This window comes from Bombus affinis, chromosome 4 (assembly GCF_024516045.1).
Source record: "Bombus affinis isolate iyBomAffi1 chromosome 4, iyBomAffi1.2, whole genome shotgun sequence".
Lineage (NCBI taxonomy): Eukaryota > Metazoa > Arthropoda > Insecta > Hymenoptera > Apidae > Bombus > Bombus affinis.
Genome location: NC_066347.1, coordinates 4,741,844 through 4,761,792, shown reverse-complemented (window position 1 = coordinate 4,761,792; position 19,949 = coordinate 4,741,844). Strand labels below are relative to the sequence as shown.

Below are 19,949 nucleotides of genomic sequence, written 5' to 3'. Positions count from 1 at the left end.
GCTTGCGCACTGCATATGCGAAGGCGGTGTTTGCATCGATAAGGATAGCATTGCTCAACTTTTGACCTTTGCTTAGCCGTTCGCAGGCTGAAAGAAAATACCAGATAATTCGCTCGTAGATCCCTCTCTTTCTTTTACTCTTACTCTCCTTGTCTTCTGCTTGTTTATCTCTTTTCCTCTCTCTCTTTTCCTTGTCATCTTTCTTCCTCTGTTGTAGCAGCTAGTAGACGACACGTACGACCGACACTCGGACTTCATAAACGGTTGATACCTTGAAAGCAAAGTCACATCATACTCTATCTTGATGATTATTTAACAATCGAGTCAAATATATGGTACATATTAAACGATGTAAACGTGCTATCGCAACACGAATTTTATACATATATTCGAGTTTCCTTTTGCCCTTCTTTTGGTCCATGACCGGACCGACCGTTCTCTCGTCCATGCAGACGCTCGGACACATTTTTAATCCCGGCTACTGCCTCGCGCGCGATAACATTAATTCCAGGTGCTTATTACGTTCTGTGTGCCTATGCAAATTTATATATACCGTAACGCGTACTTATTAAAATTACATGTAAGCGAGGGGGGTTAATTGCGACGCATTATGTGCGAGTTATGCCACTCCTCTCTTATTATTGCATATCTCCATTTTTTTATTTTCCCTCTTTCTTCTTTTACCTGCGATACTGTCAACGCGGTAAGATCGCACCCTTTCCTTCGAATCACGCTTTGGAGATCGTGGCTAAGCGCCATAGGTATCTCAGGAGAGAGGGAGAATGGATTTTGAGGTAGGTGAACTGCCAAGAACGCTCTTGGAATGTTGGTTCGATGAAACTTGTAGATCTTCACCGTTCTTTTTCTTTATGCTTCTTCTCATTCTTATTATTACAGTCCTATTGTCGCGTTGAAGCTTGATATATGAAAATCGTGGGACGACATAGCTGAAATCTTCGTGCTACTCATTTTAGTTGTCACAACGTATTTCAAGGTAGATGAATTAATAAGAATGTTCTTGGAACGTTGATTCGCTGAAACTTACATTTTTTATTATCATCCTATACGTATATTGCCTCTGCACGGCAAACATTCACGAATAAAGCATCAAAAAACGCATCTAGAATACACATTTAATAAAGTTAGCGATACTCGTCATTTTTTACCATTGTTAACATTGTTGTATCTCTTATCGTGTTTGGTGACAAGGTAGACTTCGAGCTGATCAAAAACCATTAAAAAGCTTCGCCTGATTCTTCTTATAGATTCTTCTTATCGTTCGCGTTGTCACGATGAATTTCGAAGTGGTTAGGAACGTTGCTGGAATGTTAATCCATTGAAATTCTCGATCCTCTCTTCGTCGTTTTCGTCATTCTCCGTTATCGTTTTCGCTGTCAAGCTACAGATCTTTGTAAACGTAGACACGCCAAGAAATCGATACGGCTAACAATATATGTATCAACTTGGTACACGCCTCTCACCTTTTACACGATGTTTAACGCGGTTCACGGTCCTGCCACTGGTTCCTGCAATAGCATCTCAGGTACAATAGCCGTTACTAATTCGTGCGATAACGTTCGATTCTTTTATCGTCTCTCGAAGCTCCTTATCCGCTGCGCTATAAAATTACGCAATACTTTAATTGATGTTTTAATTTGTCATCAACTTATTCATTTTTATGCCATTAAATCAACAATTTTTACTAAACGGGAAAAATTCCTCAATTCGTGATTCACTTCGCTTATTGATTAGTAATTAATATTGATTATAAGCGATCTTTCAACGCTCTCTTTCGTTCATTGTAAACTGATACAGATTAATTACCGACCTCGACGGTCGTCTCTCCGTGGATCATTGAAGCGACAGTAAATACAATCTCACGATCCGCGCGGCTCGCGTTTTCACCGACCGGTTTCTATGAATTCCATTGACACGATGCATCATCGCGCTTTTCCTCGATGAGAGAAGAAAGGAACTTCTGGATACGACTCTGTGTCTCCGCTTCGTATCATTAATGTCCCATGAATATCTGTCGAAGAAGCTTTTTTAAATGGAACTCGCCTTGACCACAAAGATAAACGAGAAAATACTTGAAGAAGTGGAAGAAGTTACGCATAAAATATACAACGAATAAGCGAGGCAGTTCGCGTTTTATTGTTTAATATACTCTACCGTAACTCCGTCTTCGGAGTCGATCGACGTGCGTCATCGGGTTTCAAGGATGAAACGATATCACGATTGATAATCACCCGAGACAATAAGTTTCGATAGCTGGACACGGATGTAGTCTCCTCTGGAGAACCACTTTGTTCCGAAACACGATTGGCGACCGATGTACACCAGTAGAAACCGGTCATCTTACCACGTACCGGTGGCGTGCAAACGGGACGAGGACAAATCGGTGTCCCGCCTCTCCACGGATGGCAAATTTGGGATCCGTGACCGCTCTTAATATCGCGAAGGGTTCCCGGGACGGGGTAGAGGGTTGGTGAGGAGGAGGTGGAGACGATGGAGGTAGGGGAAGGCGAGGGAGAACAAGGCACGAGCTGCGGAGGGACTTAACTCGATGTGTTAGTTAACGAATGCGAGAATGCGGCCTGGCGCCAACACACACAGTACACACGGTTCAACGTGTCACGCACTGCTCGCTACCGGCCTCGGTATTGGTTTATCTCTCGTACCAGCTTCCCTGGATCTCTCCCTGTTGCATAGCTTCAAGACACGCACGCGAACTTCTCGTTTTCTTGTCGTGAAAGAGGAACGACTGGAAGGAAGAAAGAGGATGAGAAAGGAGGCAGTAGCCAGTAGCAGTTTAGAGGATATAAAAGCATTAAGGTAGCGCGAGATAGTCAATGCTAAGTTGGTATTTTGAATTCTTTGTAGGATTCGTTTCAAACCAGTATCTATGTGGAGCATGCCAGTTCTGTCTGCGTATACGTGTCCAGATACGTGCATAGATGATGATACGTGTGCATGTATATACTCTTGACTCGATGAATCGCCGTAACTATTAATCAAACAGATATGTACTCTAATATCGCTCGTGTCGAGTGCTAGCGAAATCGGTACATATCGAAGAGCAACAACATGATTTGAATGACAATCTTCGTACTTGATGAGTTTCAAGTATTAGTCCTAAAGATCAGTTCGTTTTATTTCGATTTTATATATCATAAGAACTTTTGTTTTGTTGACAATACCCTCTTTTTCTGTATTCTTCGTTTCCTTCCTGTATTTCCTCTCTCTTGGACAATGTTCCTTTTCGTTTCTTCGTCGCCTCTCGTTTCATTCTATCATTATTATTAGCAGTAAAGGAAACGGAGCCGGGTTAAGTTATGCTAAGAACGGCGAAGCTCACACTAGTAAAGCAAGTTAAGTATGTACTAACGGGCAAGACCGCGAGGCATGTTAAATCGAGATAGCTACATCATTACGAAGCTGCAACTTTGGCTGGCGCCTGTTTATTTCTTGTTCCATAGGGCCAACATATAACCCTTACTTTTTCTGTCACTGCATTGATGCAGCGGTCTTCATTCTCGATCCAAGAAATGCATTAACCAGATACATTAAGCTCATATTGCTATAATTAAATGCACTACCTACATAATCAGGTGACATGAACCATACGTTATTATTTAGAAATATTCTATCAACACATTCGCCACCGCTAATTTTATGAAAATGATAAAATAGAAAATCGCAATTTCTGCAATTAAGACAAGCAAGTATAAGAAATGTTCCTCTCTTTAGAACCACTGATGATTGGTCAATCTAAGCATATTTTAGTCATAAAAGGTATAATATTAAAACCATTTGTGCCCTAGTCCCTAGTAGCCAAATCTTACCATAATCACATATAGATCGCAAAAGCATCGGATCAAAGATATCAAGCTTACCAAATTGAGGATTGAAAATTACGACAGTTCGTGTAAATATTCGATTTTTGAGGAATGTTGAGAGCCTCTGGCTATGTGTGTTTATGATGGGATTTAAAGGAGCATCTCTCTTTCCTTCCTCCAACACGGGAACGGGTGAATCTCTTGGTTTTTCACTTCTATTAGTCTTATTGTGCCTTTTTCTGCTCGGACGTTGGGGCGCCGGGACCCGCTACGGTATGAGACGGGACGCGCCGTCACTTCCTGCATACAAAACTGAAGCACCATTAACATTCTTCTGTGGTGCACGATCGACCGTATTATCTTCCACCGATATAAGTATGTACACGTGTATACGCATACAAAGAAACGCGCGTACTCGCATACTCGCGTGGCTCAGTCGATGCCCTAATCTGAATAATGCGATCGGCTTGCCATGAGTCTTCTCTGCTTCTCTTTTTCATCTTCGTGTCGGATCACGCAAAGTCCATGGCGAGGCGATGCCTCGCTTTCGATATGTATCCGTTGGTAACGCTCGAATTATTTTCATCTGACTGCGACAAGATACAGAAGATCGGTGTTACTGGTTACAGATCGATACAGATGTTTCGAACGTTCGATATTCTTCGACCTCGCGTCTTAAAGCGACACCTTAAGGTACAAACACGATCGAAAGTAAATAAACTCATAACATGCATTTGAAAGATTCTATAAGATATAAATGATTACTGCGACGATACCATTCTTTTTTCTTTCAACTTCCTCTCTATGTTTCGAGTTGGTAGAAATAAAATGTTTAGATTCAAATATTTTTCTTCTGTATTTGTAGTGTAATGCGTGAATATCAATTATATCAATGTAAGCATCAATATCATGTAAGCATCTATAAAAGAAAACTGTCGGGGGTAATTTAATTTATCAACAAGACTATTATTTTTAAGAAGAAAATACCAAATGTACAATGCAGATAACTTACACGCAAGATATTTTGTAACACTTTGTTTAGACAATATAGTATTAATTTAATATATAGTACCAAAACTTTTATTAACACATATGTACTTTTTTTGTCATTATTCTTCACTAACGTGTTATTTTATGATTAAAGTTGGTGTTAAGTTATGATACGTTAATTCAAATCGATGAGACCAGTAATTGATTCATATTTTGTCGTTTATTTACCTTGCTGGTGTCATCTAGCAGATATCGAGGGAATATCAAGATAGGTAGGTACTGCAGAAATATGTTTTTTATCAATTCTGGATCGTGTTCTATCTAGGGAATAATTGAACCAATATATTGGCAACGCTTGTGGGGTCGCTATTACAGCGAATTCTGGGTAAAATAACGTGTATCGTGTCGTATCGTTACTGTAAAATTTCATCGGTGGGTTCATTAAAAAAAACCATTATACGATAAGAACAAAGTTTTAGAATTTATTTATGTAGCTTCTTTATATCTTCGAGTTGATTTGTATTAGGATTAACTATTTTTTCGTACTTTAGATATTGAATATTTCTCCTCGGTACTAATCAAGTGTCGTTTACAGTCTTGTATCTACGTGCCTGCGTGAGTGTAGAAGTCGATTCTGTATTACGCACCTTCGCCCTAATGCTATTGTTCATTTTCTCGAATTTCAGTTCTACTGTAGCTGTTAAAGCAGTCTAACAATGATTGACCTTACGGTAAAGACTTTGGATTCACAAAATCATACTTTCTCCTTGGAAGACGATGTAAGTAATTTTTTTGCCATTTTCATATAAAGAATTTCTATTCTCTATGTTTATAATTAACATTATTGTTGATTGTAATGCTTTTAATAGCATGCTTCATGATTATTTATGTACTTACTCATATTTCTATTTTTATATTATTCTATACTATACGTTAGGAATAATTATTATAAATGTGAATTTTTTTCATTTAGAATATTCACTAGTTATAGTTATTTTATAGCGACATTATTTTGAGGTTATTTCTGTAATTATTTTTATGATTTATAATCTTCTAATTATTATACCAAATTTTTGATAACTTCAGTATCTATTATTAAATTTAAGAACATTGTTGTATAATGAATATAAATATAATACTAAATAAAATTATAATTTCTTTATATATCTCATATTCCTAATGTAAATAATATTGTACTATTGGTAGAAATAATTGGAAATATTAACCATGATGTAACAATACTAATGAATGTGAAATATTAATATGAAATATACTTTAATGTTTTTCTATAATTATATCAAGACAGTATTTCTTAATAGATTTGGAACTGTCACTATAAACTGTTGTTATATGTTATTAAAGTAAAAGTTGCAAAAGACTAAAAAAGAAAAAATGACTTAGATTTTTTATATAGCAAATTACAGTTCGAGGTTTCAAAGAATATATAGCAGAAACAGTGGCAGTACCAGCAGATTCACAAAGACTTATTTATTGCGGTAGAGTTCTTCAAGATGAGAAAAAATTAAATGATTATGGTAAAGAAGTTTGTATTACATTTACAAATATAAAGTAAAGGACATTATTGATTTAAATTATTTTACAATTTAGATGTTAATGGAAAAGTTATACATTTGGTACAACGTGCACCGCCTCAACCTGGTCAACGTGGAAATGACGGAGGCCAAAGTCAAAGTCAGACTCATGGATCACAATTGTGGCAAAATCCACAAAGAACACATTACCGACTCACTCGTGCTCAAATGCATGGTAATGCTATGTATTTGGGTGCAATGTCAGTACCAGCTGAAATTGTGGAAGGACATGGTATTAGATCTAATATATATCTGATATAATATATAATTTCAAAATTTTCGGATTTTTTCATTATTTTACTTATATTTTTTCTACAGAGATTTTTTCTTAGAGTTTTTTTATTTCGTTTAAAAGGGTTGCCAGTACCTCAATTCAGCAACAGCTTATCTAATGGTCGATTAATTGCTGCAAGACACATGCTTGAACGCGCAAATCGTCTTATGGATCGACTCGAGAGCCCCTCTAATTCCGCAAATCTTTCTGCATCTGATAATAATCGACCACCATTGAGTCAACTCATGCAGGAGTCAGAGTTGGATACAGAACAATAGTAAGTAAAAGAAAAAAGAAATTTAGTAATTACTGTAGTAAAATAAATTGATAAATTATTTAGTGTTTTCAGTAATAATGAAAATGCAACAAATGGTGGCGCCCGGTTGGCAGAGGCTACTGCAGCTGCAATAGCAGCTGCCTTATCTGCAGTTGGTGCAAACGATGTTACAGTACTTAGAGGTTTGTATATAAAACGTATTAAGAATAAAAAGATTGAGTATAAATTATTACATATAATTGCTAACTATGAACATAGGAAACAATGATGAAAATGCTGAATCAAGACCACTAAATGAAACTAATGAAGAGAATCAAACAGATACACAACAGCCACAACAACCACAATCTGAACAACAAGGTTCTACATCAAATAATGACGAACAATCTAATCGACGACCATCATCACAGTAAGAATCCTGTATAGTTATATATGTATAATATGATGTTCTATTACATAATTCATAAATCTATTATTTTTAGACTTCCACGACCTCCACAATTGGCAGAATTATTGGACCTATTAATCGATACACAATCTCGTTTACGACCTCATACAGAGCGTTATTGTAAACTTATGCGTGATGATCCTTCATTACATCCAGGTGTAAGTAAATAATATTCATAAATATGGATATGAGTAATTTGAAATGAAAAAATCATTTATGTTTAGGAAAGACGCATTGAAGAAACTCAAACATTTGTAAATGGTGTAAGTGAATGCTTGCATTATATGTCGCATGCCTGTCATGCTTTAAGCGACATAATTGTTGATATGAGTCAACAACCACCCAGGAACTTGCGATGTAGACCAATTATTATTCAACATTCAGCTATTTTGCAGCCCGGTATACCAATCCAGGTAGAGGTGAGGATGAATAACAATAGTATTTAAATTTTGTTCCAGGTGTAATAAAATTATTTTATATCATGTTTCTACCAGGCACACATTAGTTTACACGGTCGTAATGCAATTAATAATGGTAATGAAGATAATGGAGAATCTGCAAGTACACTTGCGCAATCAGAAACAAATGAAGCTAATACTGATGATGCCAATCAACAACAAGAATCGGAATCTAGCACTCAACAGCAAGCTGAACAACAACAACCACAATTAGATTCAACACAATCTCCGTTTGGTATGTATAAGTTTTCTTGCGTCTAAAGAAGTAAATTATTTAGATAAAATAATTAGAATTATGTTATAGGAACAGTGTTTAACTTACCAAACAATGTTGAAGTATTAATGGAAGTTAGCCCTGAAGGTAACATAGATGTTCCACCTGGAAGTGAACAGCCTCAAACTGGTGAAAATAATAATAATAGCAACAACAACAATAATAATGGCAGTAGGGCTTACTAATAGTTTCAATACTATGACTCAAGCTCAACTGTCATTTATATTCGTTTATTATTTTATAATTTATAGGGAGAATGGATGGTAGCACTAATGCATATTGGAGCACAGCTCCTCCACCTGATTTCTTACGAAATTTGATGCAGGCTGTTGCTGGTCATATGGTACAAGGTGGTCCAGCTAACACAAGAATTATAACCCGAAATCCTCTAACAGTAAGCCAAATAACTGCTGCATCACTTGATAGCGGAAACACAAATGCTGGGCAAAGTACGCAGGCACGGTATGTTAATCATTACTTTTACATAATATGACTAATTTATACATCTATATTTCTAATTTGAATTTAATATTTCTTACATATTATTATAGAAGCAATGTTGGTACTCATCCTACTACAGCAACACAAACTAGAAGTACATCGCGTCCACATGTATTCCATCAACAGCCTCATCCTTTAGGTGTTGGAATGAGTATAGGGCAAGCATTTGATTTTGATCCATTCCTTTCTTGTAATTCGCATCATATTCGTCGCACCTCGACTACAATTCCTAGTATTGTTACATCTACGTCGCAGGGAACACGAACCACTCAAACTACGCCTGAAACACCATCCCAGGCACAAACAGGTATATAATTTAAGTAAATATTAAACAATTGTTATTTGTTAACTATTACCCTATAAAATCATTTTGTTATATTACAGCGACAACTTCAAGCGCTACTAGCAATACCAGCTCTACAAATACTACAGCATCAACGACGTCACAAACAAATGCGATCTACGATCCGTTAATGTACTTACAACAACAAATTTTAGGAGGTAGGGTTAGTCAACCACAGGCTAATATCAATGTCAATATTAATAGTAAGTATTCGTCGAACTGTTTTTGACACGTTTTAAATTAAAATCTGCATCATTTTTGCTGTTAGATTCCAACTCATCCGAAGGTCTTGGAAATATGGTGCAGATACGTACTGGTGGAAATATTCGCATAGGAATTATTGGAAATAGGTGTGCACATTACTTGCAGAATACTTGAGATATTTATTCGTTAAGTAAAACATAAATTCTTATCATTTTTCACTATTAGTACTGGTAATGCTACTGGGGGTGATCTAACTCTTGCGGACTTGTTAGAACGTAGAGGTATCCAAATGAGTCTTTTCACGTCTCAAGACTCAGAAACTGCAGAAAATTTCCTCGTGAATTTATCTGTCCTAGTGGTAAGAAACATTTTTATGAAATTTATATGATGGTAAATGAAATTTATGTATATATATATTAATTTTTTAGGTACAGAATATGACATTAGAAGGTTTAATAAGATTACGAATTGGTCAGTCAGAACCAATTTCTCATCTTAGAAGACCATTACAAGAATTCTTCCAGTACTCTTTCCCAAACGTTGCACCGGAAACACTTCAGGAGCAAGCTACTGATCGATTGTTATCACAGTTAAGACCACATTTCCAGTCTTTATTAAACGCAGAAGAAGAAACTAATACTAGAAACGGTCAACAAGTAGACATTTGTGCTACTGTTGAAGCACTACTTCGCCGTCATATTAAAGATATATTACAACATCTATTTAATAATGGTATGTGGCATTGTGTAAAATGCGTTCTGTAAAATATTTAATTTTAAATCTCAATTATAAGGAAATATAAGTTTGTTTTTTCTAGATATTGATGATACTAGATTCGGGCAAGAAATTTTCAATATTGTAAATAATATGGGTAAGCAATTATGTGCTGTACTTCGATACTCTATTCGTGGCGGACAGGGAGGATTAGAAGTAATTGCATCACGTTTTGTGGTATGTTACATGTGTCATTGAATCCATTATAATTTGCATATTTTTCATACTTTAATAATTGATAATCTTCGATTTTTCAAATAGACCGAAATGTTAGGGAGTATTCATCCTACAGTACGTCGGTGGGTGCTGAATGCATTTATTGCTCAGTTCCGTACTTATTCTTTACGAGTTACACAACCTCCAGATTCAGAAATTGTCCCGCTTTTAATATACAAAAATGCACCTTCCGAAGCAACATCGGTTCCTTCAGCCCCAGCGCATCAACCTTCGCAAACACAATCGGAAGCAGAGGCAAGTTACATATACATACATACTTCTGCAGTTTTAATGTGGAAATGAAATAAGTCTAACAATTAGATATGATTCCAGCCCATGGAGACAGAAACTGCACAAGAAAGAACAACATTTGAAGCATCTTCTCTACCAGAAGATAGAGAAGAAATTCCAGAAACGTTCCCAGGTCATGAAGCATTACCTTCAGTATGTATACATCTATCTATTTATATGAATTTGTATTGTAAACAATGTTATAAAAAATTGTCTATTTTAGGATTGGGTACCAATAATTGCTCGAGATGGTCTACGACAACGACGTCAACTACAAATGCAAGGAATAACAAACAGCGGTGTAGCAACACTTAGTGATGCTTATTTAGGTACACTACCTACTAAACGGCGTAAGCTTATTGAACAGCAAAAGCCACGATTATTAGTTAGTCCTACTCCCAATCATTCAGCGATAGCGGCGTCTATGGAACGTTTAGTGAGAGAAGGTGTAACTCGAGCAGGCGTCGAAGAAGTTGAAGGTGCTGCAATTGCTGTAGCTGTAGATCCTGGAGTTAGACGTGCGTTCGGTCAAGCAATTAGAGACTGCTTGAATCCGCATAGATTGGGAACACCAGATTTTCCGGATCCTTTGCGTTTTCCTAACGCGACAAAATATTTTGCTGATCAAGATAGACCGCCAAAATAATGATTACAAGGAGAAAGCAGTTCGTAATGGCTTAGAGTATTTATAAAGGAGAAACCAGGTAGTGTCTAAAAAAAATTGAGAAATTGCAATGACCAAGGAATACAAAAATATATTCTTAACATGTAATCACAAATATTATTAACTCTTATGATTGTATGTGTCAGTTTAACGCAGTGCGATGATTTTTATAAATACCAAATGTTTTCAAATATCATACTGTACACAATTTGTTTAACCGATATAGCTAGTAATTTTACAAAAAGTACCATTGATTTTTCGATACATAAATATGTTAAACAATTAACACTATACGTTTATTATTAACGCTATATTATTAAAAATTACAGAAATCTGGCTACACTTGCTCTCTCATTGTACTCTAAGCATCGAGTGACCCCAATCTGATACTATAATTAAAATATTTCTTTCATATTAAACTGCGTTTTCTGTAGAATTATTGTTATGCAAATGAAATGTATTATTCTTAATCGAACGACACCTGTGTAGGTATTATACAGATGATAATATGTATTATCTTGCGACCTATGCATATTGTGCGCTATTTAAGTGTTGTCGATATTAAAATATCCTTTTAATAACGATGATACTACCGATCAATATTAATTGTACTATCCTGTAGTTCCATATTTGATTTGTGAAGAAAAGGAATAACTACGGAGGTACTCGTAGTAGTGGCTGAGGAAAAAAGAAAGTTGATTAAACACAATTTAGTACGTTTCATTGTAATCAGAATTATCTAAGGCTATAGTTTGTACCACATAAGCTTTGTTGAATAATACGTTGTAAACAACTAAGTAACATGTCTCTTTGTAATTTATGTAGATAATTAATTTTGGTTGTGAAGCGTCACACTGAATGATTCAGAAGCAGAATTTTTATACAAATGAAGGTATCGTATTTTATGTACAATTTTGGCAGCCTGTACAAGGAATGATTTTAATCATATTTAACTTGCAACCAAATTTCATCAGTTTTAATCATGAAAAAGAATCTAGTAGCCTAATGAAGAAAAAGGATAATTCCAAATTATACGTTCGTATTAATATTAAGGAATATCGTATGAATATTTGATAGATCGTATATAATGTTAATAAAGTAATTGAAGTAATTTCATGTGAATGTGATTTTAAATTTGAAAGTCTGTATCATTTAATTAATATCAAAATAGGAATGGAAATAAAATATGTATTCATATGTTTTTATTTTGCTAAAATTACTACATAATTATATAAAAAGTACGTAAGATTTTATGTATACAAAGTAATCAATTGTAGAGCCTTAGAGCCTACATAATTAAAATCTTTGACATTACATGATAAATATTAATTATCAAATTGACAGTTTCATCTACTGTAATATCTCTATATTAACAATTATGATTCATCCAATTGTAATTTTTTTCAACAACTTCGAAATCCCCACTCTACCTGCTCGTACATGTTTTCCGGATTACTTTGCCCATTCTCCTTCTGAATATTTACAACACGATTAGTCCGTGATTTCGCGATTTACGAGTCAGCCATAAGTGTAGGCACTTCATCCGACCGTATGTAGAAACATGGACAATGTATTTTTACGATTAGCGGGGCGCGGGAAGTACCGTAATGTGTTGATTCGTTGAAACATACTTGAAAATACTACTTGTCGGCCAATAAACAACCGCAATTGGTTTCATGGAAACGGATTTGTTAATATACGTCATAACGCTATCTCAATAAAGTCGCAAGGATTGCAAGTACGTAGTTTTTACTATGCAATAACTAATAACAAAATGATTTGAAATATCTATATTTTGCCGCATTTACCGTTTACAGGACTGATCAGGATTTCACAGATGAATATATCGTTGATATGTACAGAGCAAATATTTAACAACACTATCGCGTTATGTAAAACGGCGCGAAAACGTTTTTCAAACAAATCGACTATAAACCGGATTGTGTGCACACAATAAGACAATATCGATCGCTAATCGTCGGGATTTCGAGGCACGAAAGCTGATCGAATCGGATCCGATCGGTTTCGGCCGGCCATTCGAAAGGTTGAAAGTATTATGCCCAACTTTATCGGAGATTTAAAACATTTATCGTCGAAACAACGCGTTAGATTGTTTTGCGATGTTAATTGTTTATTCGCGATAACCAGACCAATGTAAACGTTCGATGCGTTAAGACGCGATAAATCACTTATCGCGTACAGGTAAACGCAGATAATAAAATCAACGCTTCCTTGCCGTGTTTTAAAATTAAACTAGAATCTGAAATCTCTGCGATCTCTTTCTTGTAAAAATTCTAACACGATTACCAGGTATATTATTATATTTCTCCGAAATACGATTTTCTCATTCGATAACGTAATCTTGTTAACCTCAATCGCATTATACGTACATACATAGATTGTAGATCGTCACGTGACGAGATGCAATTCAGGAATGAAACGAAATTTGGAAACAGTCTGATGAAAGAAAATGAAAGTAAAAGGGGCTGAATGATTTAATGGAAAGGGTGGAGTGAAGGTTCGCGCCGACCCCTTTCGTATTTAGTAAAAAAAAAAAAAAGGAACGATTAAAAGAAGAAAAAGTAAAATGAATTTCCCTTCCTCTACCAGTTGCCACTCGCTAATAGGCGCTCGTTAATATTGCGAGTGCCACTCTTGAATATCGAGGAGAGGTTCCTACTACCGTCCCTCCCTTTTTTCAGCATTTCACCATCCTAACTCCCACATCCTTCTGCCCTGTTGCTCGGTCTCGTTTCAACGAGCGTGGCGGGCAGTTTCTCTTTTTCGCCCGCCGCAACGCGAGCGTTCGTTGGATTAAGGCATAATGAAATTACGAGGGTCACGTCATTTTATAAAACGATCGTTAAGCGTCGAGAGTGTTCGCTTGTCGTGGCTCTCGTCGAAATGACACCGCATTGAAAACGATCGATCGAAATCTCTGGCGAAAGAGCTCGGAGCGAGGAAGAGGAAGAGAAGGAAGAGGGAATGAGGCGAGAAGGGGGGAAAGAGGACGAAATTTCCGTAGAGGAAAAGAAGGGAAAAAGAAAGGGATAAGTGGAATTTTATGTATAACAGAAGCATACTAATAAATCGGATCCGGTTGTAAAGTCGATTATTAATTTAATTCGGACATTTTAACGAAATATATTGGAATTCCCTTAAATATCAGAGCCGAAACGCTGTGCATTGACACAGGTTGTTATGGATGCTTCGTCATAAGTGCATACGAAATTTTATGAACACGCGCGCCTGTTAACATTCCATGTGCCAAAATTCATTATAATTTATTGATACGTCAAATATATCCGCCAGTCTCGCTCGTTCGTTGCTCTTCATAATAACGAGGAAGCCACCAGCATGTATGTGTGTATACGTTGGTGGGTGTATGTTTCAGTTTTCCTTTCGTTTTATTTTCAATCGTTCATATGCCGTTTCGCGCATCGTGGCCGACCGTGTCGATTTTTCGCGATTCCGTCAATGAGCGTGAGAGGTCGCCAAAATAGGCCATCCACATGTAGCCGCATTCGTAAATACACTTGTAACGATATAATTGGCCGCGTCGACGGCGTGTATTCGTTATACATATGTATATCTGGCGTCAACACGACGCAATTATTCTCAAACTTTTATTAATATTATTTTTCACATTATCGGATATAGCGTGTTCTTGTCGCTTAAAACGAATCACCTAAATATTTCTTTCTTTAGAGAAATTCTCGAATCTTGTTGCAAATGAAAATCACATTAATTTTCTCTTCTTTCGAGTAACGCATTATGAACAGTTTATCAATACAATGACGAACTGTCTGATATTTATGGTATTATAGTAAACAAGTTTTGTTTACATGCATAATACATATGTTGTCTTCCGTCATCGTCGAAGTTTGTGATTTCAATGGAAATAGATGTCATGTTTGACCTTTAGTTATAAGTGTCAAAGGTTATTTCAAGGTCGCGGTATTACATATCTCCAAATAAAATTTAATGCAACAGCTGCAACTTAGAAGAAAAGATAGTACATATATACTTACATATATTAAAAATATCGGTAGTTTTGAAAGCTCCGAAAATGATAACCTTGGAACAAAAATATTTTTTTGCATTGTATTTGTCCCTCGATATCATTTAAATTGCATATGAAATATTTTTTTATTTGGTCGAACGAGATACATATTTACATGGTCCATTTTAAGTTAAACACTATAAACCATCTAACCTGAAAGCTCGTCGAAACGCAGACTCGTTCGATCGAGAATTAACCTATAGATCTGCCGCATTGTAATCTCTTAATACGCCGTATCGATGTTCGCACAGTTTCATGAGATAGAATATGTATATACGAGCAATTTCATTTGCAACAAGAAATCAATTTTTCATAAATTTCCCTACACATCTTTTCCTTCTCTTTATATAGTTGCGTTTAGAGAAAAATAATAAGCATAATACATAGCATCCCTTTGTAATGCGATAAGATCGATAACTCGGTGTTCCTCTCGACTCGAATAAATCTACGACGGTATCCTAGAACAGAAAACAGTTGAGAAGTATATGTAGTGTATTGAAATTGTATATATACATATAGGAATGAAATTGTATATATACATACGTATATATACATATATATATACATATATATAAATATATAGGTGGGGCTGCGACGTCCAGTAATTCGACGAAACTTTTTCACGGAGGGATAACACCTTCGTTGCACTTGTCAACGAAACGGTTGGGCTACCAGGAACGATATCATCGAATGGACCTCCGGCTGCTCGTTGTCGCGGCTAGGAACAAGAGGATTTTTCGGAGTCTGGGAGCGAAAGGCGTTGGTATTAATTGGCTGGACTAGTCCGTGTGGAGTGGGCTGACTACGCGAGTGGCGCACTACTACCAATATCGCAACTATCACCACTACTAGCGCACGACAATCACCGAGCAACGCTATTCTCTGCGTCGAACGTTTTTCGTGGTCCGTGCCACGGAAATGTTCGTTCATTTGGTGACCGTCCCTGCCTTCTCTTTCTTCTTTCTTCCGCGACCCCTGGGGTCGTACCCTCTTCCTTCTTCGACCCCTACCCATAGTGCGGAACTCGAGGAGACCAGCGGGAGTATAGGCCGCGCTCGCTTGTAGCCGTGTCTATACACACGTATACTGGCGCGTAGAAAGGCATAATAAAGGTTGGGGAAACAGTCCGCGCGGACTTAACGAACGGCTGTCAGCGCGTTCCATATGGAAGCCAGTTGGTCGGAGTTACTGCGCTCTTCCGGCAGGATTGGCCTTTTTCGTTCTCGATTACGCCTCTTTATTCGCCCACTGGGCGTCGCCTCGCATTTTTCTGCGCCCAGGTTGGTTGCTGTGGTTGGCTCGTGTCTCTTATAGGCTGACACGGTGCTTTTTCATCGTGCAAACGTAGAGAAAGTCCGCGCGGACAAACCGAGGCCGAGGTTAAGACGCCTTGGCAATCAAGTAGAACCTCGGGCAAGCAGGGGCGGTTATGGGTGGTTATCGGAAGGGGGTGCACCAGCCGCACCGGTATAGAGAAAGAGAGGACGTACGAAGGCGGCCATATTTAGAGAAGGAAATCAGTGAAGAGCATTTCGCGCCGTGTACCGTGTTCGACCGTCTGTCCTTGTTTGGCAGGCGATACACTCCATCCCCCTTTCCTTTTCTTTTATCTTCGTCCCTCCACTATCGGTGTCCCTCGTTCCTTCTTTACGCGTCTCAACATACCGCTGTGTCTGCGCCCGTTGAATTTTGACGGATGAAAAGTAACCGAGGTCGTCAGAAGCGGCCGAGGTTTCTTCTCGCCAATAGGGAATTATGGTTTTGCGGCAGCGAAGGCGTCTCGACGATCATCGGCACGCTAAAAGACGAATCGAAACGTTGTTCCTCACCGTGAGAGGAGAGTTGCGCGCTCTCAATCTCGCTCTTTCTTCCTCTTTTTCCTTCTGTTCCTCTTTCACCGAGACTGTCCTTTTAGCACGCGCGTTACCCTTGGTACTTTACGCACTCCAAAGAACTCGTCGCTCCGTATCTCTCGTCTCGACGATCAGTTTTTATGGGAGGGAGAGAACAGTTCGCGGTGTTTGTTATTAACCAGTGCATAGGACCGCAACGTAGCAGCAACTCGAAGAACTTTACCGTTCCTGGCGTCGTAAATAGACCGCCGCATCGGAAAACTATTGTCGCGTCTTTGATTCTACGGTGAAACAGAAGCGTGCTTCATGATTTTCTATAGGCTATAGATGGAGTTGACAGTTTTCCCGTGACGTACCGTTACGCCTGTATGTATACATATATATTTCAATGCCGTGTATTCGTAAACCTTCGAAAGATCACCCTTCCTGCTAACCACAGTCCCAACGGGCTCATGTACGTATGCGCGAGTCTGTATCTGTATACGTAATTCGTAGCGAGTGTCCAATGGCGTAGAAAAGATTGGGCACGACGTTTCGTCAAATTAAAGTTCGCGCTGTATCGAGATCGTAGATATTTGTCGAGGCTCGCTCGATCGAGCATCAACTTAATATGAATTTGTGCCTCTAATTCGACAGAAAATGGCTAAACCGTTTATATTTCGTGATGTATTGAATTTTCTCTCGTCTAATAAAACCTTTATCACATACAAATTTCATTGAAATCGATTTTCACATATGTACCTTCGATATCGACACATAAATAATCGCGTCATGGTCGCTACATCTGTTGTCGACGCGTATAGAGTTATTTCTACGCTATTGTCTTTCGAGTTGGCGTAGTCAGTGGAGAAGGAACGAGCCACTTCTAAACGCGTAAACGCTCGTTGCACGCGTCAATCGTATATACGCGTATAATCGCGTACCTTGGATCCGAGCGATCATTCGAGCTAGGCAGCCTGAAGCTTTTCAAGCAGTTTTTTGCAGTCGTCGACGACGGCGCTGCTGTGTAGTCGACTGGTGTGGTGTCGTCGACGGGCGCGAAGCGTCGCTCGAAGCTCAAGAGCTTTTTCTGCATCGCGCCTTCACGGTATGTAATGTCATTTCTCCTCGCCTCGGTGCCGTGACGAAAACACTCCTTCTGATTTCTCCCGTCGTTTCTCCCCTTGCTCCTTTTTTCTTTTTTTTTAATATCGTACCCGTAGCCAGGCCTTTTTTATTTTGCACTTACCGTAATGTCGGAGTCGGAGCGTTCTCTGTTTAAGAGGTTACCTCGCGAAAGAACGCGCGGTTTTTTCGATTTCAGCCGTATGCTATCTGACCGTGTTCGCGTATATGTATGAACCGCGGCTGCGTTTATCGTTGTTGCGGTTGTTTGACAAAGGGAAATGATTAAAGCACGATAAAAAGAGGAAAAAAGGAGTACGATAATATATTAAAAAGTTATAGTCTGTTTCTCGTTCTTGTCGTTGCCCCCTCCTTTTTTCCATTTTCGTTTTCCTTTGTCCCATTCGCCGACGGAAAACGGGAACGCAGGTGGAGCGTGGACGATAAAAAGCATTTTCTACGAGCCAAAGGAACACCCTTTTTCGTCGCTTTTTCCCCACTTCCGTACATACTGTGTATATACGCGCGTTATCGACACGCGGCAGAAATTATTTTTTGCCCCGGTTTTATCGACCGAGCCGCCTTTGTTCCGTACGAACGCCTTCAGATAGGATTCTAATGACTTTTCATATATCAAATCCGAGCAGTAGGCAAGGCGGGTCCAAAGATCCCAGGGTGATCGTGAAACTTTTCCGTTTAACAGTAGCAAGCGGACGCGACCTAACCCGTGCGGTTGCGTCGGGTGATAAAACTTTCCGCTTGATCTATTGCCGCTTCGGCAATTAATTCTCGCGCTCGCGGCCAGCTGATATCAGTATGCTGGTGTGTCGGTTATCAGGAAGCGTGGAAATAGTGACGGCCACATCGGATCGCGGCGTTATAGGTGTTTTCGCGGAAAATCATTTTTTGATCGTTTTCCAAACACACGCCGCAGCTATTGCCAATGTATACGTATAAATTTCAAAACTGACCGATCTTCGTTAAAGTTTTTATCCGAAACGCCGTGCACATACGCGAGCTATCAAAATGGACGAATGATTACAGGTTTGTAGAGTAAATCGGAATCAAAGTTAAACCATTCACGGTCAGAATCTTACTACAAGAGCAAGCTCGAACAACTTAATCTTTCTGTATTTAAGGATCAGATCTGTTTTACTAAGGTGTGATGTTTTAAATCCACGCCGATGAAATTTTATCCTTACGATCGTTTAAATTTTAATTTCAATGTTATTAGTGATACGAGAACATGTTTCAACAAATGTAGGTATTATCTAGCGAAAAATATTTCATTTTTACGTATTATATTCACGTGACAGCTTATACCCGAAAAAGAGCATGCGACATTAAATCTATCGTACCATTCATCTTAAGGAGTAAATGTTTTCTCGGAGATTGATGCGTTATTGCTCCAGCCCATTTAAAACAATGCCCAGTCGGACCGCTGATCAAATTTACTTAACCATCCGAATTACATGTCCGATCGGTCGGCGTCGTCAATTAGTCAAATTGCTCGAATAAATATCATTTCGATTAAAGTTTGCCGTGGATGCCGAAACCGGAGCCAAAATTGGCCCGTTTCATAAACCGACCTGACAATGATCGGTTTATTCGGCCGCTGATAATTATCCAGGTAACAAAACAGCGTCGATTACGCGCAAGAGACCGAACCAACCTCATACCGTATCCCCGTCCACTTTCCAGTCGAAAAAGGTGATCGTTAAGAAGAGTGGTCGGTCGAAGTGTATATGTATACATATCTACGTATATACGTTGCAGAGTGGCGT

The 19,949-nt window shown here is 38.2% G+C and overlaps 2 protein-coding genes across 8 annotated transcripts in view; both read left to right on the top strand.

The window, feature by feature from the left end:
- The first annotated feature begins 5,267 nt into the window (after positions 1 to 5,267).
- LOC126915733 (large proline-rich protein BAG6) lies at positions 5,268 to 12,350 on the top strand. Of its 7 annotated transcripts, XM_050720687.1 has the most exons (21): positions 5,268 to 5,444; positions 5,516 to 5,608; positions 6,244 to 6,364; positions 6,438 to 6,653; positions 6,777 to 6,972; positions 7,045 to 7,154; positions 7,231 to 7,381; positions 7,455 to 7,578; positions 7,645 to 7,839; positions 7,915 to 8,113; positions 8,183 to 8,323; positions 8,404 to 8,614; positions 8,704 to 8,960; positions 9,038 to 9,199; positions 9,265 to 9,346; positions 9,426 to 9,558; positions 9,629 to 9,932; positions 10,018 to 10,151; positions 10,236 to 10,445; positions 10,524 to 10,634; positions 10,705 to 12,350. In XM_050720687.1, the coding sequence occupies exons 2-21, from the start codon at positions 5,546 to 5,548 to the stop codon at positions 11,125 to 11,127; spliced, it is 3,543 nt and encodes a 1,180-aa protein (XP_050576644.1). In that variant the 5' UTR covers positions 5,268 to 5,444; positions 5,516 to 5,545; the 3' UTR covers positions 11,128 to 12,350. The 7 variants fall into 7 exon arrangements, with proteins under 7 accessions (XP_050576644.1, XP_050576640.1, XP_050576641.1 ...); XM_050720683.1 differs by lacking the exon at positions 10,705 to 12,350 and having other exon boundaries at positions 7,036 to 7,154; positions 8,189 to 8,323; positions 10,236 to 10,622; XM_050720684.1 differs by lacking the exon at positions 10,705 to 12,350 and having other exon boundaries at positions 5,269 to 5,444; positions 7,036 to 7,154; positions 7,645 to 7,833; positions 10,236 to 10,622.
- A 5,647-nt stretch (positions 12,351 to 17,997) lies between these two features.
- The window catches only part of LOC126915739 (protein groucho-like), an 82,174-nt gene continuing 80,222 nt past the window's right edge, over positions 17,998 to 19,949 (top strand). The window contains exon 1 of the mRNA XM_050720699.1: positions 17,998 to 18,148. The gene's annotated coding sequence lies outside the window, so the exon portion shown is untranslated. The remainder of the gene's footprint in view (positions 18,149 to 19,949) is intronic.